The sequence below is a fragment of the Paralichthys olivaceus genome, chromosome 1 (genome assembly GCF_024713975.1).
Source record: "Paralichthys olivaceus isolate ysfri-2021 chromosome 1, ASM2471397v2, whole genome shotgun sequence".
Lineage (NCBI taxonomy): Eukaryota > Metazoa > Chordata > Actinopteri > Pleuronectiformes > Paralichthyidae > Paralichthys > Paralichthys olivaceus.
Window position 1 is genome coordinate 14282423 of NC_091093.1, and position 25865 is coordinate 14308287.

Genomic DNA, 25865 nt, shown 5'->3' on the forward strand with positions numbered 1-25865 from the left:
GGTGAACCGTCCAATAGTCGTCATTCTGCTAACAAACAAACAAATGCCTGTTAAAACATATAACTTCTGTTATGGAGGTGATAAGCCTTTTTCCAAGTGTTACAGATCATACTGTATGTTGAATTGACAAAGGTTTTTGTTTTCATCAAAAAGAAACAGACAGCTGCAATAGAGACACAATGCAAGATGTTTATAAATGCATGTATGTGATTAAACACGTTAACGCCATTTAAAGTAACACTCTATTGCCCCTGGGGCTGACAAGCCAGTAGATACAATTGTTGCAATTGCTCTCTATTTCTGGAGGTTGAATTCTTGAAAGCCAAACAGATCCTCTTCAGGGTAATTTGAGGGCCTCGTAACAGTTGTTCAGGACATCCAGGGCAAAGTGCAAAAGATAAAACCCTCTTTTACCTCTGCGAGGCTAAATTTGCACAACATCTGTTTCTGTGCTTTTCCCTCCTCCACTCTCTTCTCAAACGTTAGCTTGACTTCCATCCATCCATGCTCTAACACTACTGTAGGTAACATAAACACGCTGAGTGTCTCCTCAGACCACCGTAGCGTAAGCAGTGATGAATAAGAGTGTGTGTGTGTGTGTGTGTGTGTAATTTTACTGGGACACTCATTGGAGGAACAGCACAAAGTGTGTATTGACAGGGTTTTTTTCTCAGGCTGCAGAGCTGTTTGCTTTCCAGTCAAAATCACATTCTGTCACCGTTAAAGTGAAAAATGTCAGAGGCAGATGGAAGCAAACTGAACATGATCTGAACATTTTACTATAATCAAATGTGTTCCAGCCAAATGGGGGCAGCTTTTGGTGACTTTTGAGTGAACCGTTTGGTGAATGTCTTAGGAAAGTAATTTGTGCAAAATTGAAAGAAATTGATCTATCGCATTCACGATGACTGGATGGACAGACGGATGGAACATGAAACCTTGGGCCACTGGTTGTCTTCTTCTTCTAAATTCGGTTTATTGGGGGGTGGCATCCAACATCAAGGTGCATTACAGCCATCCACTATCTCTCTATGTGATAATATTGGTTGAGCACTTCCTCTTCCCTTCTTGCCCTACTCAGTTCAAGTAAGAGGAAACTAGTAGCATGGAAAACATGCACATTGTGGCATAGTTTGTTTTGTTGTTCTTGTGATAAACCCAGTGAATATTAAAGAAGACCATTGTCTCTATGTGAACTGTATTTAACAATTGTGTGAGGATATTAAAATAACTGGTAAGTAAGTCAGAGATGTGCTACTATATTAAACTTTTTGTTTTATAAATAAATATAAGGGCCCTTTTTCATACTTGGGGCTGTGGCCCCCCAAAATGTCTGTGCACATCCCTGAGGCTAAGTTGTTTGCACCAGAATAAGTTTTGTTGCCACATCCTGACCACAGGAGTTAGATTGAGAACAAGGAGGAGAGAGGAGGGGGGAAAGAAAGTAAAACTAAACTCTCCACCTGTGTTTTATATCAGGTCAGAGGAACCAGAGGGGCTGAAGAGGAAGTCTTTTTGTGTATCGTTTAACTCGGTTGAATCTGTGACTCTGGCGCTCCCAGTGTCTCCTCGCAGCACGTGCATGCAGCTGCACAGCCCACAGTGGAATCATATGAAGATCACAGATCTCCTCTCAGATCTTCTCTCAGCTCCCAAGGACTCGCTCCTGAAATTTTACAACTAACATTCCCTACAGGGACTGTCCCCACCCCTCCAGCCCCTCTGCGCTCGGCTCTAGCACGGAACCGCACGGCACGGCTCTCTCGACCCAGCAGAGCCAGCTCGGGCCCTCCTCCAGGGCTGCGTGAGCCGGTGTTTGATTGGATTAGAGTCGGCTCGCCTTTGCCCTCTAACCTCGCTGATGGTGGTTGGCTGCTTCCTGCTGCCTCCGCTCCCCCTGACCGACTGAGAGAGCCTGCCGAAGCCGCACGGCGAAGCGCCCTGCACGGACACAGCCGACGGGGACGAGCCGCTTCCAGCCTGAGCCGAGACAAGCCGGAGCGGAGCCACAGTGCACACACGGGCGGTCGGGCTAGAAGAAAAACCCGAAGCAGCCATGCGGAGGAAATCGAGGATATCGTTGTGTTTTGCTGTGCTGTGGGTGCTGGGGATAGCCTACTACTACTACTCAGGGACAGCGCTGAGTCGAAAGGTAGGTTCCCCGTGTTGTTCGACTGTCTTTCCCCGGCTAAACGCTGCGGTCCCCGGCTCATGCGGACGTTTCCTTCCACGACAAAGCGAAGATGGAGCGGTGTGATTTGGGGCTGTGATGCCGCTTCTCCTCCTCTTTTAACGGGGACTCGCTGTTTTTCTTTGCGGCTGCACCGATGCTGTGACGAGTGTGATAGAGGGCCTGCTAGTATCAGTGGGCAGGCATTGATTTGCTGGAGATGAGTGTGGACAAGGGCAGCAGGGGGAACGGGGCCGGTCGGGTCGGCGTGCGGGGACCTCCCGCTGTGCCGGTGAGTGCCGTTCCGTGGCAGCGGGACCGGAGCAGGTCGGCGCCGGGCAGCGTGTCAGTCACTGTACCGCTGCGTCGCCGGTTTGACGTGAGAGCCGGGTGAAGGTGGAGGAATAGCGGAGTGATTGTTGTTCATGGGAGGCTGCTGGCCTGGCTCACAGGGCCGGGGGTGTGGGGTGGTGGAGGCTGGGTGTGGAGTTGGGGGGGTTCGCCCATAGAGCACGTCAGCACAAGCGGCGGCTGCTGCTCAGGAAGTGTGGAGGCAGATAAACGCCGGGTTAAATCCCTCATATACACCGTGCTGTCTGTCAGGATGAATGGTGGCTGCAAACATCAGCTCATCTTGTTTTCTTGAATTACTGGGAGAAGAACCTGAGTCCAGGCTGAGTCCACCGCTGTGGTGTTGAGGTTCTCTTCATTTGATCTGGAGATGCAAGTGTAAAAGCTTCACTGAGCTAAAAGTAATGCAGTCTGATTCAACAGCCCTGCAGTAAGTCCTCTGATAATGTCCAGTTGATTGGTTAGAGCTCTTTTAGGGATTCAGCTGTGTGTCTCTGATACATCATACATCCCATTTCTATCAATAATCAGGGACTAAAATCAAAAGCTACGATTGAAACACTAAATTCAATCAAGCTGCACCAGGATCAATAGTTACTGTATTGTCCCTCAAAGTCAAAAAATTGTTCTTGAGCTCTTCATCCATGCTCCGGCCCGAAAAACCCACATGAACATTTACATATGTACAAATCTCCGATTTTACAACAAACAACATAGCAATTACCCTAAAGATGTGTTTATACATACATGTACAATACAGTACGTACCTGATCATATTGCGAATACATGTACATATACATGTACAAGGATTCAAATGAATACAGTCATCAAAATTCTTCAAACTGAATAAATTACATCCAATAAAAAAGTATTAATGGAAGTAAATAAGCAACAACAAGTGAGCCAATGTCACCATTCATAAATTTCAGTTCCCTTAACATGCAAGATCTCACAATGGTAAAGAAGGTGGGTAAAATATTCCTGGATCCAACCCCTGATCTGGGTCTGCACCAAAATCTAATGGGTTCTTCCTCCCACATCGTTCCACCATGTTTTGTGGAAATTTGTTGTCTTGTTTTGTGAAAACCGAAGAGGCGTAAAAATGTAACCTCCTTGGTGCAGGTAATAACCAATTCATTGTTTTTTAAAGTTAACAATGTGGACAAATATGTGGTGCCCCCAGCTTCCCACATGTGCCTTTTCCTTTATTGAATTTATAGTCATTAGAATCTCTTTGGGTTCGGGACTAAAAATTAGGTAAAACAAGACACACAAGAAGACCAAATATATGCATGTTAGTTGCTGCCCTGTAAGTAACGCCTGTCAATATAACACAACCCAATTCAAAAGCATCACAAACTGCAGCCTCCAAAATGTCGACACATCTCTAAAACAGTTTCAACACAAACTGGACCGTTTAACCTTCATGAAGGCAGGAGGGGTTGCATGACTGTTGTGTTTTTCCTGTTTGTGTCATGTAGTTGGGTTACAGCTACGTCTTCGACTAATGGGTTTTTGTGGTCACACTACTGGTAACTGGAAAAGTCGGTAGAAGTTGTGATTATAGTGTTGTAAGAGTCATTTAAGTAGTAATGATGATAGTAGCTGCTAAGATTGACTTTGTGTATGAGAGGGTATGAATTCCATTCATAATAAACCAGGCCTTCACATGTGAAATTGAAGTTGAACATCCTCCAGGTGTTCACATGTTTGTCACATGAGTAAGATGTGTTAGTGGTGTAAACATTCTTATTCTTCTTGGTGTGTGTGTGTGATAGTTACGTTTTTGTGTTGGGGGAACATTGTGCTTGTTCTAACTGTGTCCATGTGTCCTGTCAGATGTTATGTAGTCCAGTGTACCCTGTTTATTTTTCTGTGGGGAGTCCTCTGCTTGGGCAGTTTCATTGGCACACTGCCTCTGTTACCCCTCTAGATTTGGTTGTGTGTGCATGTGTTAGTGTGTGCGAAGGTTCTGTGTGTATTTCACCTGTCACTTTACTTTGTTTGCTTTACTCCAGTCAACCAGAGCAGAGCTGTTACTTTTCCATTAGGCTGATAGCTGTGTGTGTGTGTGTGTGTGTGTGTGTGTGTGTGTGTGTGTGTGTGTGTGTGTGTGTGTGTGTGTGTGTGTGTGTGTGTGTGTGTGTGTGTGTGTGTGTGTGTGTGTGTGTGTGTGTGTGTGTGTGTTTTAAGAGGGTCAAAGGGACAATCCATGATAAGCAACTTTCTTTTGAGTTGATTTGTGGGCAGCATTAATGTGGAGCTGGGTTGTTCGGTTGCACCTGGATGGTGTCTTTACACACCGGGAGATTTAATCTGTTCAAACAAAGGTGCTGCTGCTCAGGTTAAGTGTTGTTTTCCATCTCACGTACTCTACTTTCAAGGAACCAAGGAGTTAAGAGATTTCTCTCTGATGTCGTCAAACAAACTTTGTAGCTGGACTGGAGTTTAGCAATGTTTTTCGAAAGCGCTCGAGGCTCAACACAGATGGACCACATTTCGTGCACCCTGGCCTCATGAAACCAATTTAAAAACAAATGTGGTTTTAACAATGGCCGGTGTTTGGTTTTGCACTAAGGCTGCTTCTGTACTTTGTGCCAAAATTAAAAGTCCTTTCATTTTATATAATGTAACATTTTTCAAGCAAATGAGAATTGATTTTCTTTACATTGCAAGTTGTGTTTGACCGAGTGAAAATGACAAACAGCAAGTCCTTATAATTGAGATGTTAGAATTGGCGAATTGTGATATTTATTATAAATTAATTGATTATTGAATATTTATCGTTCTCGTTGATCGATTAAGTCCTAATCGATAGCTATCAACTCGTAATAATGTCACAAATAGTTCTTCTCTGGTGACTTTGTCATTTGTTTTTTCATCTTGTTTCTTCTCATGACAACAGATATGTGAATCGGAAACAATGGGAATCTAATGATGTAACAGTGTTGGTAGGTTTCCAGTTATGGACAAACACTCCCCCTCATGTTCAAAGTGTGATTCAGAGGCGTGTACGTTCATTCATTCATTAGTCATACTTGAGTTAATGGTGACTTGCCTGCATGTTAAGTGGTGAAAAGAGAATTAGAAAGGGAGGAAGTTCACAAATTGTGTTTTAACCCAGGGTTACACCTCACAAAGCTACACATTGTGTCGTCTCTGTTCACGAGCATTGTGGGGAATTCAATGTCCAGTGGCTTTGGGCTGAGATATCATGGCAGCTAATACACTTTTGAATAATCTTGAAGGACAGGGTCTGTGCCTGAGGAATAAGTTCATTCACACACATACACACAAAACCATGACGCGGTGGCTCTTTGGATCAAAGCTCTCACCAAATAGCATTATCAGTTCAAAAGTATCCCATTTGGAAGAATGTCCCTCTTGTCTGTGTGACAACTTCAAAGACACTTTTTGAACACAGTATCAATGCCTGTGAGCGATCGCACTGCGCCGTTCAGAAATGAATGCTGCCATTTCTCACATGTTCCTTGCAAGCTTTTTCTGACAAGGCAATAAAAACAAGGACTGAGATCTCCATCGGTCAAGTGCAAACCTTTTATACAAAATCATTTTCATATCCTTGAACATATAATACAAGCTGCTTCAGTGGGAACGGTTCTTACTTTAATTAGTGTGTACACAGTTTTACTGTGTTCTTGAGTATTTTTCAGGTTCACTGGCTTCAGTTCTGTTTATATACAGTCTGAATGAGAGGCTTTGAGCTGGGATCAGTCCATAATCACTACAATTCTAGAAATAAGGATTTCGTTATGAATTGATTGTCATATTTTAAATTTTTACAACAAAGGGTGATGGTTTCTAATAAAGATTCATATTTTCAACCCCTTGGCATTGGTTGGAAATTAGAACTACATTTCTACATTTTTATAATGATAACTGTGAGGAATCTGCTCCTTTTACATATTTTATAGTTGAACATGTACATTTGTAGTTGATGGATGGGGGGGGGGCCGTGCTGTGGTGTACCTCATAGCAAGAAACTTGATCGGTGGTTTCATCCCCAACTACCTATGCTCCGAATTCCAAAATGTCCTTGCGGCAAGAAACCTATCCCCAAATTGCCACTGAAGGCTGTGCTGACAGAAAAAAAGCACTGTATGCATAAGAGCTGTGTGAATGTGTGCATGAATGGGTGAATGCGAATTGTACTGTAAAGCGCTCTGAGTGATCGATAAGACTAGAAAAGGACAATATTAATAGTCCATGTACCATTTTGTTGAATATCTGTGGATGTGCAAGTTCGGTTTATTGGCACCGATCTGCTCATCAGTAAGTGTGTGGTTGTTTGTATCTGTCGGCTCTGAGATAGATTGTTGTATACCCTTGTCCCAATGTCAGCTAGGATTGGTTCCGGCTCCCCTCCACCTCCAACCTTGAAAGGATAAGCAGTGTTGCTAACAGATGGATAGATGGACTGAAAGTAAAGTTTCCCCTCTTCTCATCTCCTGTACACAGTCGGTGTCTAGAATGACAGGGAACTTTGGGAGACACCCAGCAGCTGGACTCAGTACAAACCCACATATCTGTAAGTGCATTGTTGTACACTGGAGGATAATGTTGCAAACATGAGCCGGCTGCCTCATTAAAGTCTTCCTTGTTGGACGAAGCTCAGAGGGATTTTCCGGCCCTCTCTTGAAAAGCCGACGTCCCACTGTTGAGTCTACTTTTTCTTCTAATCAGCAGCGTGAGAGGAGAACTAAATGGCAGATAGAGGAAGGTGGAACTGAACCAACAACATAAACACTTTAATAAGAAAGATATCACCAGTTTGAGCAAAGCTGCAGGGGTAGACCTAGAAAAGTATTCATGGGGTTGAAGGAGAGCAGCATGGAGACTAAAAAGGGTTTGTGGAAATATATATATATATATATATATATATATATATCTTAAGTTTCTTTTTAAAATAAAAATTTCTAAAGGTGGCAGAAATCAACTAATCATGTACTCAAGATATCTAATCCCTCAATTTGAAATGAATCTATAACGGATCATCAAATTATGTTAGTGAGGTGCAAACTCTGGAGTGCAGAGGAGTAAATGAACTTACTTGGGTATTGACTTGAGCAAGTGATTTTCATTCTTTTTTTAAATGTTGTTCTTTTCTTCTCTTACACTTACAGGACATGCATGATCTCAAATTTGAATGTTTGCAGACTGAGCACTTAAGAAGATGTTTGTGGCTGCAGGCAATTTGGGTTCATTCAGTTTTAATCCGTCCCTCAAACAACATAAAGCACAAGCATAGAGTTACTAAACAAAGCAACCCTGTCACCATACATCCGTGGCTGTCCTAGTTTTCTACAAGAAACACATACACACACATTACATTATGTGTGGCCTAAACCGGTAGATGCTGCAAAGAATGCTGCTCGGGCAGGGAGAAAAACAAAGGTATGGCTGGTCACAGCTGCTGACAAGACCGTCTGGGTTGTTTGCTCCCTTATGCCTCATCCCCTCGTCATGTAGCCTGCCAACTGCCTTTGAATGCATTCAGTGAACTGCTCAAGTTTGCGGAGGGGTAGAGCCAAGGAAAGAGGATCGTCTCTCGGAGGAATCACTTGCACTTTGACTTCAGAGATTTGATCTTGTAAATTTGTAATGGTAATTCTGAGGCTTGGCACCCCATGCCCTACCAGTAGATCCGCCCCTGGATAGAGCGTTAATTACATTAACTGATAATTGGATTTATCAAAGTAATTAACAGTGTGTTTTTTCTGAAGATAAGGTGTGTTGCGTGTAGTCAAGACATCCCATGAAATGTATGTCACTTGACTCATAAATATGTAGATTAGCACAATTATAATGAAAAATTTCCATAAATGACGATGAAAATATATTATAATAGGTTTCCTCAGTGTTATTAGCCGGAGGTTTGGATTATATAGTTTCTACTTGGTGGTAGATGATTCCGTGGTGAGCTTTTCCTTCCAGCAAACTGTAGAGAGGAGAGAAGCAGGAAATGTGTCGTCTCAGTACGGATTCAGAGAGTTTGTAAAGCGGCCGGGTCCAGAACTCATGAGTGAAAGTTACAGTCACTGTTACTATATCTGCAGCTGTAGGCGGCCAGTCTCTGCCAGTCTGTGCATGCCTCAAACTAGATAATGTGACTTTACTGACTCAAAGCATTTCGCTGACGTAACAGTGGAAAATGTTGGAATGTTGAAAATTGGCAGTCGCACATTGATCCAGTGACTGATGAGGATGTTGTGTTAATGGAGTCGATTAGATTGCGCTTTGGCTTGTTATTTTATGTGTGGTAGTAAGACGTGGTGGATGCCAGCCTCTGCTCCTCAGCACAGGAGTCTGCACACTTCTCTTCAACGTCAGAACTATCTATGCACACTTATTTACATACACATACACATGTTTAACTACGGTAGAGTAATCTAGCTTAAAGACCTGTGGCTTTTAAACCACTTGAGGCCACAGCAGGTCAATATGTTTATAATGCCAGAATACACTGTTATTTCAGCCTGCAAGCAGATCCATTATTGCTAACTAACTAAATGCAGTTCCACAGAGCAAACGCTGAATCAATAAAAGGCTTGAATTAAGCTGGAGATCCCCAGGTACAGACTCCTTCACAGATATACAGCTTTTGTATGAAATCTATGTGTGCGGGTTTAATTAATGTTCAGTTCTGGCAGATGTTGATCTGATTCAGATCTGATAGGATACAGACATATCAAGAGAGTTGTGTTGTTTAAGTTCCGAGTTATTTTTCCGAGTTAAATAATGTGGAGGGGAAAGAATCTGAGATCAGAATGTGGAAAAAAACATGGACGGACGCTGTAAACAAAATGTGTTGTATTTATGTGTTAAGAGCATTTAACACCTCTTTCCAAAAGTCGCACAATAATGTCTGGTGTTGAGCACTTGTGCGAGATGGACATGCAGTTTGCACAGTACAAAAGGTAAACACTTGACAAGTTGACATTAAAGCTACTATTTAGAGTGGATTGAAAGATTATCTTATTATAGTGATGACATTGCCAAATTGGCAACACATGCACCAAAATCTTTGCAGACTTTCCGAGTTGTAATTCCAACTTTAGACGGCTTTCGCGTGATTTTTCGATAAACCCCTCCCACAAATGGAGGTTTTCCTAACATTGCTTAGAAACTGACAATGCGAGCTGTGAACCTGACAGAACCACAAACAGACCATCTACACTTTATGGAACAGATTAATCAATATCAGGCTAGGTAGTAATTTAGCTTGGGCTGCAACTAGTAATTATTTTCAGTCAGCGGATTCATTGATTTGTCCAAAACAGAAAGTAGTGACTGTGTTCCATAACAATTTGTCAAAGATAGTTAATTCAAAATGATTCAAATTCTTAATTTTATGTAACAATTTATTTAACAGTTTAGAATACCTTTTTCTTTTGCACCAAATATAAACAGTAAAGCATCACACCTCTGTCCTGCTTGTGCACGTATGTTAGCTAAACAGCCAAACAGGGTTATGTTAGAAGGAGTGTGATCTTACATTTTTATACCAGAGCCAACTGGCTGCCTGTTGAAACATCTTTGTCTAAATGTTTGTTTGAAAATAAACCAAGACTTTTAACAGGCCTCGCAAACAAATTAAAGCAATTACTGTAATTTTAAAAAAAAATCAATGGTGAAAAATGGTGAGATTTTGGTAGAAAAAAGTGGTAGAAAAAGAGTGTGGCTGGATCGGATGAGAGAATGCTGAGCTGTGTCGGGTCTGGGAGCTTTTACTTCCTCCAGTCAGAAGGAGTTAGTTCTGATCTACCAGCCCTGAATCCAAATGACTGACCGGCCGTGCTGAACAGACGGATAGCTGTGGAGATACCAGGAAATAGACTGAGACGTTGCCAAGAAAGAGAACAAATAGTTTAGGTAGATCTTTAAAAGAGCAGTTTACATCTCTTGATATGAAACTGACAACTGCTACCAGGTGTGTTTGACCACATGCTGATCTGTGGCAAAGAGAACACCAGATTTTACTTATTTAATATAATTGAACTCAGTCTTTCTCTCTCTTGTATCCACCCCTCGTGGTCATAAATAGGTTCCTTGTGGTTAGATATAATAACATGCTGCCTCTGTACATGTGCTGTAAACTGGATTATTTTCTTCTCTTGATGATTTTCTTCCCTGGCATATGACATGCATTCATAGTAAAGTGAAGAAAAGGGATAAAGCTTTCCATTGTTCCAAGGGACAAGCGCAGAGACAAGAAAATGTCAGGGATCTGCTTTTTCATTCAAACATGAGAAAACAGACCAGCCCTTGTTTATTCAATTTGTCACAGAGACAAACTATTGTAGCTGTGTTATAACATTGAAGTTGACATGCTCAGAACATGGCAGTCAGGTCAGCAGTAATCTGTGTTCCTGTTATCTGGCTAAAATATTCAAAGAGGCCTGATATGGAGTGGAGGTGGTCATGGTGTTTTGCTTGTATCCTGTGGCAATGACATGGAAATCGCTAAACAAATGACAACGATAACCAAAATGCTCCCACACTGTTGAATTGATGTGGCCTGTGAGTCATTTAATAGAATCAGTGTTATGTGTATAATTTACAAATACGGGTGAAGGCTCATTTATGCTGCCTTTACACACGAAATGAGATACGAGCATTTCAAATGAAGACTTGAAATGGTAACATACTTCCACATACCACATACTTCCAAGGCTACACTGTGCAGCTTTGTCTTTCATGTCTGTGATCTTTCAGAAGATGTGCACAAATACGGATGAAACCAGTAGGCTCTCTTCATTTCCGCATACATATCAAACTTTAACATTGTGAAATCGAGTTGGGGTATCACGGATCCGTCCTCCTGTATTGTATTTTTTAGACTGTTGGCATTTGTTTAGCTGTTTTGGCCACAGTTTCAGAATTTTTAAAACCATAGGAGCTCTTCAAGCTTTTGACTGTTTCTCTTTTGATGTAGCTGTACTTGCAACTGTCAGCCATGATCTGAATTCATAAATTGAATATTGTTCTTAACATCGGGGGGGGGGGGGGGGGGACAAGGGACAAGCTCTTTGCTACTGTTGACAGGCTCATTAAGATGAAAGATAGGTGCCTTAGCCTTTAATCTTTCCCATATTTACAACACCCTCAACAAGATATGTATCAGCTTTGAGGAGAATATTTTTGCACAACCTGAAGAATACTAAGTCTCTGTCTGGGATGATGCTCCTTCCACACCACTTCCTGTTGTTTGCTACTGCACACTTACAAAGCAAATACAATACAGAGCTGATTGAAGCACATGCAAACAGGCATCCAGGCCACCCACCTCCTCCTCCAGAAACATTCACGGTAGACATGTGTGGTGGATCTGTCACAGAATCCCAATGCTGACTCTGTTTACTGGTCTCAATGCTGATTGAGCTGCTGATGTTTCTGAATATTAGTTTTTGACATTTTCTCTGAATTAACAAATAAGATCACAAAAATCACAAGAAATTACTTTATACTGTAACAGCATCCAATATTTAGTGCACAAAATAATTGTAGATGTTAAGTGTAATTTCATACATGATTCATGAAAGATAATACTAAAATACTTTGCAGTGATGGCTTCCCCTGAATGAATCAATCGGTAAGCATTGTAGAGAGAAGGTATGGACTGGAGCCAGTCCATTAGGTGTATTTTATGGTGAATGGTTTTAACGGCAGCATAGTAAACTCCCATTGGTGATGAAACGCAGCAGTGTAAGTGATTTTTAAAATGGAAAAAATGTCCGAATAATCTCTGGCCATGTGCCAAAGTGATGGGTACTGTGGATTTTCAACCACTTGTCTGGTGGGAGGTGTTAACTTCTCACCCTTCATCACATCATGGCCATGCGATAACAAACTGGTATTTCTTTCATCAATTCTGTAAAACACAGCTAACACCAGCTATTTGTGATTTGTCTTCCACATGTGTCTGAAATTGATTCTCTTGGTTTAATATGTGCATTTCCTATATGCTTTTATAAATCCCTGCAAAAACTGTACCATCGATTGTCCATTGATTTGATTAGGGGCTGCTCAAACATGACTCCTCAGCCTATTTTTTGATTCGTTGTTATTAATTGTAAATCTTAGATTCTGGTATCTGCCTGTCAGATTAAATAAGCAAAGTTTTCCTTGTTGCCTCGTCACCATTTTATACTGACAACTGCTCTGCAGGAAGAAAGAGGAAGACGATGCAGATGCTATCAAAGCAATTTGGATATATTGATTAAACTGATAACAAGCCCATCATCTACATATATGACACAGACCTACTCCACTGACTCCTACTACTGATGCTCCTTGTGATTTCTCCACCATCATAACCCATTTGCTACAGGACTGAAATTAACACACTGCTTCACACATACACTAAGTTCAAAATCCACAGTTTGGTTTATGATTTTATTGGTCAACACTTGTAAAGGAGAAGCTTGTGACTTGTCTTTTTAAACAATATGTTGAAATGGGTTTCAGGAAACAGAGTTGCTGACTTGGCTTAACTGGTTTGTTCTCATTTACAGTAAGGAGGAGTCAGAATGAATAGAATGTCTTAACTGACTAACAAACTAGTGCCTCATATGAGTATGAGTGTAAGAGTCCAATACAATGGATAGAAGTGGATGAGATGACTACACTGTGAGTGTGTGGACACACCTTCAGGACCCATTCCACCATATACATCTACCTCATGGGGACCGAAGCCTGGTCCTATGATGCAAAATACCATATCTGAGGTCCTGGTTAAAGTTAGGTGTGAGATGTGAATTGTGGTTAGGTTTGAGGGTTAGTAATGAATTGGTCATGGTAAAGTTTAGGTACAAGGTTTTGGTTTGGCTGTCCACAATGATTGAAAGTCAATATAAAGTCCTAAATGGGGTATAGGTGTGTGCATTTAAATGTGTGTTGCAAGGACATTCAAATTACTAAACAAATGTTTCCACACTGATCTGAATGTATCCAATGAGTGTGTATTCACAAGGCTTTTCTCCATCTTGAGCTAATTAAACAACCACTTATGCAGATTTAATCATGATTGGACCAAAATCATCATGTGGAACATGCTTTAATATTTATTAAAATAGGTGTAATGTGTAATATTTACAAAATATACAGCTTACCCAAACATAACCCAGAATAATAATTTTGTGTTTATATGTTATATATATAGTACATATAGTGTTAATTATGAAATACTAGATAGATTATAAGATAAGAGCTCAACAGTGTCTTAACAAGGATAGTTATGCCAACACAAAAGAGTCTGTGTGTGTGTCTGGCCACAGCATGTCCTCCCGCGAGCTAACTTTTCCTGTGGGCTTGTTTCTCCTCACAGGGACACGTCAGCAGATTTAAGAGTTTTTTGTTTGCATCTCAGAAGTTTATATGCCAACTCATTACAGTATTTGGCGACACGAAGGTTTTTTTCCACTCATTCCTTCAAGTCAAGTTGCTGTCGGACCTGAATGGCTGAAAAAGCAGTAAAAAAAGAATAAGGTAGCTTGAAAGCAGCATGGGCAGCAGGCATCTGTTTGACTTGTTGAAATTCTAATGGAAAAAAAAATGAAAATCAGACCATTTGCAAAAATAAATAGTCAGGAAATCGTGTGGTGTTAAAAAACAGACTTCTACTGTATGGTGTGTGCCTCTGGTGACAGAAGCCTTGGTTGGCTCTTCTGTAAAAACAGACTCATGCATTTCCAATTTTAACTTAATGGTAAAGTATACCTCTCTTTTTAACATAAACCCTCCATTTTAACTCAGCGCAGAGGTTTATATGAAATAGTGTTTCCTCACTTTCAGACTAATTCTGCTGCCTCAGGATTGTAAAGCCAGTTGTAATTGTATGACTTCATGTACAGTGATTTATGGTAGGAAATGCTTTGTCACTCCAAAATAAGTAGCTGCACCCATCAGTTCCTCTGAGAAGTACCAGTGTTGCCAACAAGCAATCTCACTGAAGTGTGTAGTTTCCAGTAGTGGCCGTATGTTAAAGTGTAAGACATTAAGTTAATTGTGTGTTTGTCTTCTCCCTGTTAGCATGTCCATGTCACGAGCTTATTATCTGCTGTGTAACAGGAACCAGGCTAGGGGCCATTTCATAATTCATTATACTGTCAGCCAAAGAGTCAGTCATGCTGATCAGCAGTAGGGGAGGTTGTATTATTGCCTTGTTTGAAAGTACTCATCCAAAATGCACATTGGTTAGTTCTGATCTAAACTCAGAGAAAAAGATCTAAAAAATGAAGAGTAAAGCACAGATCAGGTTTGAATTATTTAACAGCTGGCTGTTAGATAATTTTAACAGCCAGCTAGCTGCAGCTAGTCACTGCTAGTGATGGTTTATGTCTCAGCCGGCAAAGGTTATAGACGAGAAATGAGTAGCTGCTTATGCTTGTAACTCTTTCTAGTGTGTGTGTCTGTGTGTGTGTCTGTGTGTGTGTCTGTGTGTGTCTTTGTGTGTGTCTGTGTGTGTCTGTGTGTGTGTCTGTCTGTGTTTTCCCCTGACTCAGGCCATATTTATGTTAACTCTCCAACAGGCCATATGGTAATACACTTTCTCTCCCACCTCTTTCCTCCCATGTATTTGGATTTTTGTGTTCCTGTCTTTCACAAGCACGCTTCTTTCTCTTCCCATGCACACTTGCTTTGTCATACTATTTGTTTTTACATTTTTAATGCAGTGTGTTCTTTTGTTGTTCTTTTGAAGTAGGCCCGGAATTCAGTCCCTTACCCAGGGAGCAAATTATGAACACAGTTATGAAAACACAATATTCCTGTCATTAAACAGATCCTCCAGAAACAGGCCCGTGACCCACTTTTGGGCCCTTACCCACAGTTTTAGAAACCACAAACACAGAAAGTAACAGAATATCATGTGCCCTTGGGCCAGCAGGGCCTCATGCCTTTTTTTGTGGCTCTCTGCATTTCTGCCTTAAAAGGTAGGTTTGATATATCTGCGATTTCTGCCCAGTGGGGGAGGAGCAGATGTGATTGTGTCACATCCCATCAAGACGGGCTAAGAATAGTTCAAACCATCTAACACCTTAGCTCGGGTTGATTTGAAATGGGTTGTTGCACTGCCCTCCGGTCTGCCTGTCATTAAGACCTGGAGCTTAACGTCATGTTGGAGACGAAGTACTCAGGTACATCTTTCACCTGACAGTATGCTATGTTCGGTTTTGTATCACTCTTCCTTCTTGCAGCTAGGACTGTCCATTGTCCAGTCTGCTGTCTATCAGCTGTGTTTGTTCCTATCACAGTGCGTTCCTGCTCAGGGTATGACGTTCTAACAAGTCCCAGGTAACAGGTCACCTCCCCACCTGCGTGTGAATGAATCAACCACAAGTGTGCAACTACAGCAGCACCAGAATCTGTAGCCATAAACAGAAAGCAAATATGGCATAACTCTGTGCATGGCTCTTGTCAGCTCACTGATTTAAATGTATGAACGCAGCTAAATGAAATTACACTTTCAGAGCTGCAATGGCAGAATTGAGATAAATTGTGGCACCAGAGAATTTGTATTCCGCCGGGACCCAAGTCTGTGTTGTTTCTGTTTCTGTTGTTGGCAGATAACTCGGCTTTCACACTCTGTTACTTACAGTTCTCATGTTTCCAAAAACAGCAGCACGATAGAAATGAAATCTAACTTTGTTTTTGCACTGCTGTTGAACTTGACATTGAAAGTGACTCTTCGACTTGGCTATTCACTTAATAACTCAATTTGTAGCTGGTTTTAATTCTTGTATTTTGCTGCTTTTATTTATTATTGCGACACATTGTGACATAAATTCAGTTGTCTCTGCTCTATTGTTACATAGCCCACATTTCTCAATGATTATCATAATGATGATGATCAAGAAAAAAGCTCGACATAAGAAGTAATCTTTTACAGATAAATTAAATTTGTCATTTGTCTGCAGGCATCCACAGTCAAACATTTTAAGCAACATAGGAACCAAATCGATTTATGCACACACACCCAAAGTGATAAATTATGTGTCATAGTTCTGTCTGTTGTTTGGACTGCATGCTGTACTGGTTCTGTTGGGGGGGGGGCAGCAGACAGTAAACAGATCCAGTGTTTGCATTACATTTACAATATATTGCTGAGTTTTACTCTTTCTTAACTTGACAAATGAGCAGGATATCCATGATATCCTCAGCACTTATACTGCTGGGTTTACACTTTTGTGTGCCATTGGACCGACCTTTTAATGAATAGCAGTTGTGTTGCAGTTGTTCTGTGCGCTGCATCGGCTGCCTTTCCTTTTCATGTGAAATATTTAACTGCATTTCTTTGCCTTTTGCACATCACAGGTGTAACGTAATGATAAGGACAGCAGCCTTTTGAAATGTCTTGTTGATAACTGAATGTTAATGATGACTGAATCTAACTATGAACAACGCACCCTGAAACCAGAATACACCTCTACACTGTCAGACCAGTCCATAAATATAGCTTGATAATGGTCTGTCACTGACACTATAGTTCTGAAAATGGAGCTGTTCATCAAATATTACACTTAGATAACACATGAAGATCAGTTTTCTCCAGACAGAAAAGGATCTTTCATTAAAAAACCTTTTTTCTGGCATCATGGGAACTCTAGAATCCAGTGTTTTTGTATCTTAACCCAAATTAGGAACTATACGTATCCCAGGGCATTTTAGCACCTGAAAGCCTGAAACAAGGTTCATGTCTTTTTTACATTGTTTACTTTTAATCCGGTTAGTTTTAATTTTACATCGCAATTTAGGGAATGGACATATGTACACCCTGGTTTTCAGGATGTCTCACAGCAGGTTTCAGGAATTTATGTCTCATTATTATTCACATTGCATATTGAAGTTGGAATAATCCCCATTGGATCATAGATTTGACTTGCTGATCTATAGCTCTGTGTACTGGCTGCATGACAGAATGGCTGCATTGGTGCTTTTAGAGGATGTTATTGGTGCCAGGCCAAGGATAGAACATGTCTGGTTTATGTCCAAACAGGATTGTGTCGACATCCATTAGTTCATCCTCCTGCAGCGGGAGCTAGAATCCAGCTCTGGCACGTATGTTCAATTTAGCAACTGATGTGTATAAGAAGTAATGATGGTGTGTGGATAGTTGTATGGAAAATCTAGAGCAAAGGTTATACTGTGTATGCATCCATACATATTTCAACATTTGGTCTCAAATTTACATAAACAAAACACAGTACAACATACATAGTCATGCAGAGACTGTAAATCTTGGCTTCGGTTCAGACTAAACACACACACGCACAACTCCTGCACACCACTCACATCCATATGTGATACCCATTCATGAAAAAATACACCCTCTCTTGCTGGCTTGCAGAAAACATTTATCCTTGTATGGGAAAGAAAATATTTATAGACCTAAAGCTCCTTCCTGTTACACACACACACACACACACACACTCACACACTCACTCCTATGGTATGAGGTAACCTGCTGTGTTTCAGTACTTTAACATTGATAACCTCCCCGTCGTTTGGAGGGTCTTCATCCACATTGTACAAACACTATTTGCAATTTCAATCTTTCTGCCTTTTTTTAGTGCAACACCCCGTCATTATATTCTCTTCAAAAAGCACCAGGAGCTGTAATTTCCACAAATCATCATGATCATTACCATGCACCAAACAATTGAACTAAAGCTCTTCCCATCATTTAGATTCTCTTAAAGAAGGAACGTTTCTGGCAGTAGTAATCACAGAGCACCGCTGTGGTCGAGGGAGGGATGGTCATTTACTGTTCGCAGGAGAGAGGAGGAGGTGGCAGCATCAAAGGAGGCAGGGAGGAAGAAAGGGGGTGTAGGGAACGAAAGAGAGCAAGCAAGTATCCAATGAAAGAGAGAATTGGGGATTTCAACTTCAACCACCCTTTGCAGCCCACCACCCTGATGACCTACTTTTTAGCCTCTGCTGACACACTCGGATGATTCAGCACTCCACTCTGTCTCCCCCTCTGCTTCATTTTTCGCTCCCATGCTCCTCCACTCTTCTCTCTTGCTCCTTGCCCCTTACCTCATCTTGTTTTGCATTTCCTCTTTTTCTCCAGCAGCGCCTTCCCTCCTTTCCGAAAATTGAATTTGAACCTGCCCATTTATCAGGAGTCATTTGTTCAAATTATTTCTTAAACCCCCGCCGTCTTAACAGCGGGGGAACGAGCAGCTTCCATAATGCTGAATCATCATTACCGCCAAAGGAAAATTGGACAAAAGATTTCAGGAAGTGAAATTTAACATTTTTGTTTGTTAGTGTGGTGAATGTCAAACACAAAAGATCATCTTTGAGTTCAGGTAGAAAGAAGAAAACCACATGATAACAGTAATGTCTGATGATCATATAACCCTTGTTTTAGTCTTTCCACTAGCTACCAGTCTGTTTCAGATTTTAAGATATTACAAACTAGTTTTAAGGCTCTCTGTGGTCTCTCTTCAGAGCTATATCTCTGACCTTTCTGTACCATATGTCCCAGCATGTACTTTGAGATCCTCGTGCAGAGGTCTTTTGTCTGTTCCAGGAGTATCAATAAATGAGTGGCCAAGAAATCATAATCAAAATCATAAGACCATTATGATTTCCTGGTAACGGAATCCTCAGCTGATTTCGATTCTCTAGAACTGTAATCTTGAATTTGCTATGAATAACATTGTATAATTGTTTACCTTTCTGCTTAAAGCCCCTTTTGGAAATACAATATGTCATGACATTTTATAGGTTAGGGATATTGCAGCTTTCTCTAATTTTGGATGAGTAAAATGTGCACCCTTTAAATCTGACCACTTTTTTTATTTCAGGCACTGTCCTCTCATTCACTCTCACTCACTGCACTAGCAGCAGCAGCATTTTCTTTTTATAGTGGTTCTCCTGCTGTGGCCACAAAACTATCTGCACCTCCACCTCGCTAACAAACACCTCGATGTCTGTGTCAGAAACTTGTGCTTCTTCCTCTCGTCGGGTGGTTGGCAGGATAATTTCATATTCATGAGGTGCTTCGCCTTGACCATTTATGGTTGAATGTGGGCGTGTAGAGGGCGGACTTTGAGGCAGATCCACGTACGCAACATTTCTAGTTGGAGAGTGATTTATGAAGGGAACATGGCCTTCAGGTGTGCGTGTACATGGTTTTATAGATCTGGATCTTTTCTTTCGGATGCTATTTTCAGACCTTGTGTGCACGCACACTTTTACTATGAATCCGATGCACTTTTTTATAAATGAGGCACCAGGTCAGCTGAGTCATTAACATCTTTTAAGTCCCTATTTCTGTTTTCATATGCCGTATTGGTTTTCATGCATCAAATAATTTTTTACCTGTTCCATTTTATTTGAAATTGTTATTATGCTGCTATTGTAAAGCACTTTGTGATATGGATTTTGAAAAGTGCTCTCTAAATAAAGTTTAATGTTATCATTGCTGTTATATTTTTGGGGCCATGTCCCATCCCCCTCTCTTCCTACCCCACCTACTCTATTTCCTCTCACAGATCTCCTCAGCTCCAGCTGTCAGCAATCAGCTGTTCTCTCCATCCACCCTTCTTTTTTGCTTCCTTTCCCACTTTTTATCCCCATTTTCTCATGTCCGTCTGAACTCCTGGTCGGAAACACAGAAGGTCCTGTCTGTGACCCCTCTGGCTGAACATAAAAGGTCTGTGTGTGTTGTGTGTGTAACAGACACCATGAACCTGAGCTCTGTTTATTGTGTGTGTTGATCCGTCAGTGACAGGCAGGGAGGCAGATGATTTCCCTTGGCTGCTGCTTGGGGAACTGGCCTCACTGGTCATTTTACCAGTGGACATGATGACAACAAGACTTTCATAATAATTTGGTAACATTTCTGATAATTATTTACAGGCGTATATATATTATTGTGTCTGTGTATGGATTTAGTTTGATTTTTAATAAGAGGCTGTACAATTCTTTCTGCCCAAACTCCTCAATAACCTTAACTGCCACAGCTACTCTCACCAGAAAACCATATGTAAGGTTGAGCTTTTGCTGCTTTTTGAATATAGATTTCAGATGAACCTAAAGTAAAGAAGTCAACTTTGGTTCTGGACAATTGTTTGTCGGTCGGTCCGTTAGTTAGCAGAGTTCAACAAATGATCATAAAATAAAGGTAAGGAGGTAAGCGCTCTTTGAGTGTCCTCCTAGTTTATGATATTTATATTTTGTATGTGAAACAATCAGTTACTGGAAAAAATGTCAACAGCCAGGTGGATAATGAGTAATCTTTATTTGCAGCCGTAACCAAATCCATCATTTTCAGCTGATGCCACAAACTATTTTCATACATTGTGAATAGTAAAGCCTCGTTCATCACATGTTCTCCATTCACCAACAATGTGGCCATGACCTCTCTCAAGTTGTCTACATGAATATTTGATGCTCTCTCACTGCTGTTACTCTTCTGCCAGCTTTCACAAAGGTAACTCCCTCCACCTTTGCAACCTCCTCCTGTCTTCACATTTAGGTGCATGTTAATTTGAAATTATTAATTTTATTACTTTGATGTTCATTAAAGGGAACCTTTACAGACTTTCTTCTGTATGGCCAAACATCTAGAAGCCCGCTGAGAAAGCCTTTGCTTGTCCTATTTAAATCCTCAAATTTTTCACAAAGGCCTTGTTTCCATTTCTTTGCGTAAAGAGAGTTTTCGTCACAGACAAAACATGTAATCATGCTCCAGGCTAGCTGGAATCGACGTGGCAGAGCCAACACTGTTGTCACTGTGGCTGCTGCAGTGTTTACAGCTGATCAGGAAGCCTCTGGGTAAGGGGTGTGACATTTCCAACAAACGCTCCAAGTTGTCACATAATGTGGGCTGACTGTCCAATCAGAGCAGTGTGGGCTTTTGCTTTTTTCAGAAAGAGAGTGAAAAGAGGTGCTGAAGCAGTGCACACTGGGACAAATCATGTGTATTTGCATATAAACCTATTGCAGTAGACCCCCAACTTAAAACTGAGGACCTTTTGAAATTTGAAGTAATGTGTAATTTAATAAATAGATACAGAATTGTGTTTCCAGCAATGTTTTTGTAAAAGCAACTGTAGCAACACAGATGGTATACACACAGAATCTTTCGTAAATGCTTTTGCTGTGATGTGGTGAAAGTTTGCCAGGTTTTTTTCTGGGAGACAGATTGAGAGCAAACTTACTTATTGGACGTCTTCATTTGGGCTAATCCAGACAACACCAGAATCAGCTGGTGATAAACAAGAACACAGGAACTGAGGATAATTAGTTACTTTTCTTCCTATGTGTGTGATCTGATTTTAAGTGTGTGTGTGAGAGAGAGTGTGCGCGTGTGTGTGTGCGCGCATGTGTGTGTGCGTGTGTGTGTGATGCAGATGGGGTTTTGGGAAGGAGGCCAGCTCACACAATTGCTCCATTGAGTCTAACACCCCCTAAGTCTCTCTCTTTCTCTCTCTCTCTCTCTCTCTTGCTCGTTCTCTCTTTCTAAAGCTCTTGCCATGGTGAGACTTGTCACAGTTTCATTCCTCAAGTCTGAATTCTCGAGTCAAGTTGACAGAGCTTCAGGGTTGAAATCTTTTTGATTTTTTGTTATTCTGCCCCCCTCCCTCTCTTTCTGCTCTTTCTCTCTTGGTGAATGTTTGATTATGATGGCAGCATATTAAACTTTATTTTAAAGTTAGACATGATTTGATCCATGTGTTTGAAGCAGAATAGACATCTGCCAGCAGGAGCAAGCGTGTGTGTGTGCGTGTGCATGTGTGTGCATGTGTGTGCGTGCGTGTGCGCGACTTGCTTCTGAAAAGTGTGTGATAATTTGGATAACTTCCCTCCTTTGTCATGCCTTATTAAGTGTCAGAGAAACAGACTGTGTTTTTCTTACTCCAGGACTGGTTGACTAACAACTTGAAGAACGCTTTGTTACACAACTGAGAGAATTGTGGATTTATTTATCGGAATGGTCACTATCACTCTTTCTGTCTTCAGTCTGTGTGTTCATACTGCTTTTAGTTGTTCCTTGTTCCATTGTTCTGGAATAGTATGTTCAATGTCATGCCTTTAGTTTTTGGAAGACTGTAGTTTACATTTGTGCCATTCTGTCCCTCAAAGAACAGCAGGTTACGCAGAGATAGCTAATGTATATAATAATAATAACCATTCGTAAAGAAACCTTACATCACTGAGAGAAGCATTGAGCTCAATGTTAAATCTTTAATTTGTTTCCTGTGGAACAATCAGTCACAAGGGACACACAAAAAAAGAACCTTGCATGGACTGACTATCACATCCCTCTGCTCTGCTTTCTCCTCATTTTCAAATTTCCTTTCACTATCTATCGTTCTTGCTCTCACAAACAGAGCAGCATGTCTACCAGCCAGTTACACCAAGAGTTTAATCAGCCATGTGCAAAATGTTCAGCAGTAATATTTCCCTTCAGCGGCGTTTAGCAGGAGCACATAGATACATTAAATCATTCAGATGGAGTTCCTAGAAAGCTAGCATCATGACAAGATGTTTTCACTGTGTGTTTCAGCACCTTAAATCTACCTCTGTGTATGAAAGGTGCTTTATAAAAAAAAATTGCCTTGCCTAATGTTTTCAATGAAGGTGCTAAATGGAGGGGAGAAAATGAGGCGCCACCACATGACAAAGACCTTCAGAGGTGATTTAATGAACAGAAACTGAAGGGAGGAGATGTTCAAGGAGAAAGGTTCAGTCATATGTAATTTGACAGCTTTATTTTTAAGGTTTGCTGCCACAGATGCACTAAACCAGTGGGGTGGTTGCAGTGTATACTGCTGCGCTGTGTTGCAATTTAATTTAATTGCTAGCCAATTGTCCGGATTTTACCCACAGCTCATGTCTGACAATGGCTAAAGAGATTCGAGAGCTTTTGGCGACACGGGCTGACGGTGGTGTTAATGTGCTGTAAATAACAACTTGTGATTTTTCGCAGCAGAATTAATACCTCATGTCTGCATGCTCTGCAGGCGTCACCTCTCGCCTGGATGTTCCAGTCATTTTCCTGTGGTTGTTATGCATCTTCCCTGGAGAATCTCCTTCTGCTTTGTTCACACGTGAAAGACAAAATCTGTATTTCCCCAACTGTCTGTAGGCTTTCCATGTCTGAAAACAAGTCCCTCGAGCTAGTTTTTCTGTCTCCTGCTTTTCAAGAACTGTGAGGGAGAGTTTGGAGGAACCTCTATTTTTTAATAATCCTGTTTCAGTTTTTTAAATTCTGTGTTATTCTGTGGTAAACTATGTTTTAGCCATAGATCGTGAGAGCTCTACAAGACATTCAACTCCCCTCACCCCTCTTTACATAAATAGGATTGAAATGTGTTCTCCTGACTTCACAATGGGACATAAATCAGACTTCGCTCTCTTCTTGTGTGGTGATTTTTCTTGGTTGACTCCTTGAAGGTCAGCGAGTTCACGTCTGGGTCTCGTCTGGAGAAGAAATGAGGCTTTGAGAGATGATCAAATCTTTGTCTGTGCTTTACGTTAATGCGGTGTGTCTAATGAGAATGAATGTTTTACACTGCAGCTGATTCTTCAAGAAATATTTTAGCCATGAAGGTTTATTTTACATTCACATTTAAGACATTATGGTGTTGTGCTTTCCATAAGAAATGTGATCAAGGCCACAGTGTGTTGATGGTAAACTGATCAGTTTAGAAACAGCAATAAATGACCAATAAGAAAATATGAGTTGGCATTAGTAAAAGATTTCACCAGATTTGTCTTGAAGAGAGAGATCTGATTCAGAAGGGATCAGGTTGAGGTGTCATGTGACTCTGTTTGTTTTGACAGTTCTGATGCTTATCTGTCCAGGCAGGTCAGTTTCACACATCATACATTAAAAGTGATGTGAGAGTAAAATAATTTCCTTAATAACGTTTTGTTTTTAAAATCCCCTTTTGACTGTGGTTTACTTCTGTCTGTGATAACCAGCGCGGTGCGCACAGTATGTTGTGATGTTACTATGAACCCCTGCAGGGAAGGTTCTCTTTTCGCTCCCCGGGGTAGATTCAAAGGTCAGGCATAGCTCATCAGAGTGCCACGCCTGGAGCGAATCTGAATTCATCTTCTTGCTCAAGGACACTTCAGCAGGACAGATGCTGGCTGTCATGAGGGCTTGAACCTGAGCCATCTACTTGAAGGATCTTGTCTCTAATCACTCACAGCGGTCGCTGCTGTACACTGCCCTGTTGGTGAAAGCATAGATTACATACTGTAGGACAACATATTGGAAACCAGCAGCATTGTATTCATTTGTTCCTTTTCTGATCAAGTTTGTAGTGATGGCTCTGTGCAGGGCAATTTCCTTCTGTCGATCCAAATCTTCATTGAAACGTTTCTACACCTATCCATTCTCTCACTCATTATTTCTGTGTGATGTAGTTCTTTCTCAATGACGCAGATAATAGCACGTTGTAATAAAACTAACAACTGATAACTGAGTCTACAAACATCCTGGTCAGAATTTATCTCAGTGCACTCGCTGATCTGATATCACTGTGGGAAAGACGGTGGATACCTACTGTCTCCGCCTGTAGTTTGTCAGTTAACATAATGCATTTCAAAGGTTATTCTTTAGGCTGCTTCACCTCATCTTCAATTATGTGAAAATGTGAGTAATTCTGGGGCTCTGATATTCTGTCATACTTGACATAGTTCTTAGATTTCATTCATTATGATATATTTAGGAGGAACAGGTTTCAGTCAGTACCCTATCATCTGTGCTTACTTCTGCTCCCTGCTGCTCTGCATGCCTGATGTCCTTTATTGTTCTGTCTCTTGCAGGGATTTTCTAATAAATTAAATCCCGCAGAGCAAATCAGATCATTGGCAAAGTGTGTTGTATCGGAACATGGTTTAATCTGGATTTACTCTGTGAAATCAGAACCAGTTTTGGCTTGAGTTTGGACGTATACATAACATGTATGTAAAAGTGTGTGTGTTGTGTGTGTGTGTGTTGTGTGTGTGTGTGTGTACTGAACCCTCGACTCCTCTATCACTGGATGTAATCAGATTACTGTGGATTATACGCTGACTATTAGAGTCTCAACTAAGTCTTGATAGAACACACATACACATTCACTTACGAACAGATAAGTGTGCGTGTAACCGGACTGACGCACTAATGCATGTGAGCTCTCAAACCCCCACATACACAAATATGAGCTGACACACACACACACACACACACACGCTTTGGTGTGATCTGTCAGGGGCTTAAAGTCCATCCCATTATCAGCGAAGCAGGTGTGAGACCTTTAATGGACCCTGCAGAGATCGTTCGTCAGGTCTGACAGTTGCTTTTAATACA

The 25865-nt window shown here is 41.1% G+C and overlaps 1 protein-coding gene across 2 annotated transcripts in view; it reads left to right on the plus strand.

The window, feature by feature from the left end:
* Positions 1 to 1482: 1482 nt before the first annotated feature.
* galnt2 (UDP-N-acetyl-alpha-D-galactosamine:polypeptide N-acetylgalactosaminyltransferase 2) overlaps positions 1483 to 25865 on the plus strand; it is a 52299-nt gene continuing 27916 nt past the window's right edge. For both annotated transcript variants that reach the window (XM_020098872.2, XM_020098873.2), the window contains exon 1: positions 1483 to 2152. In XM_020098872.2, the coding sequence (XP_019954431.1) occupies positions 2057 to 2152 (96 nt within the window). In that variant the 5' untranslated portion in view covers positions 1483 to 2056. The remainder of the gene's footprint in view (positions 2153 to 25865) is intronic.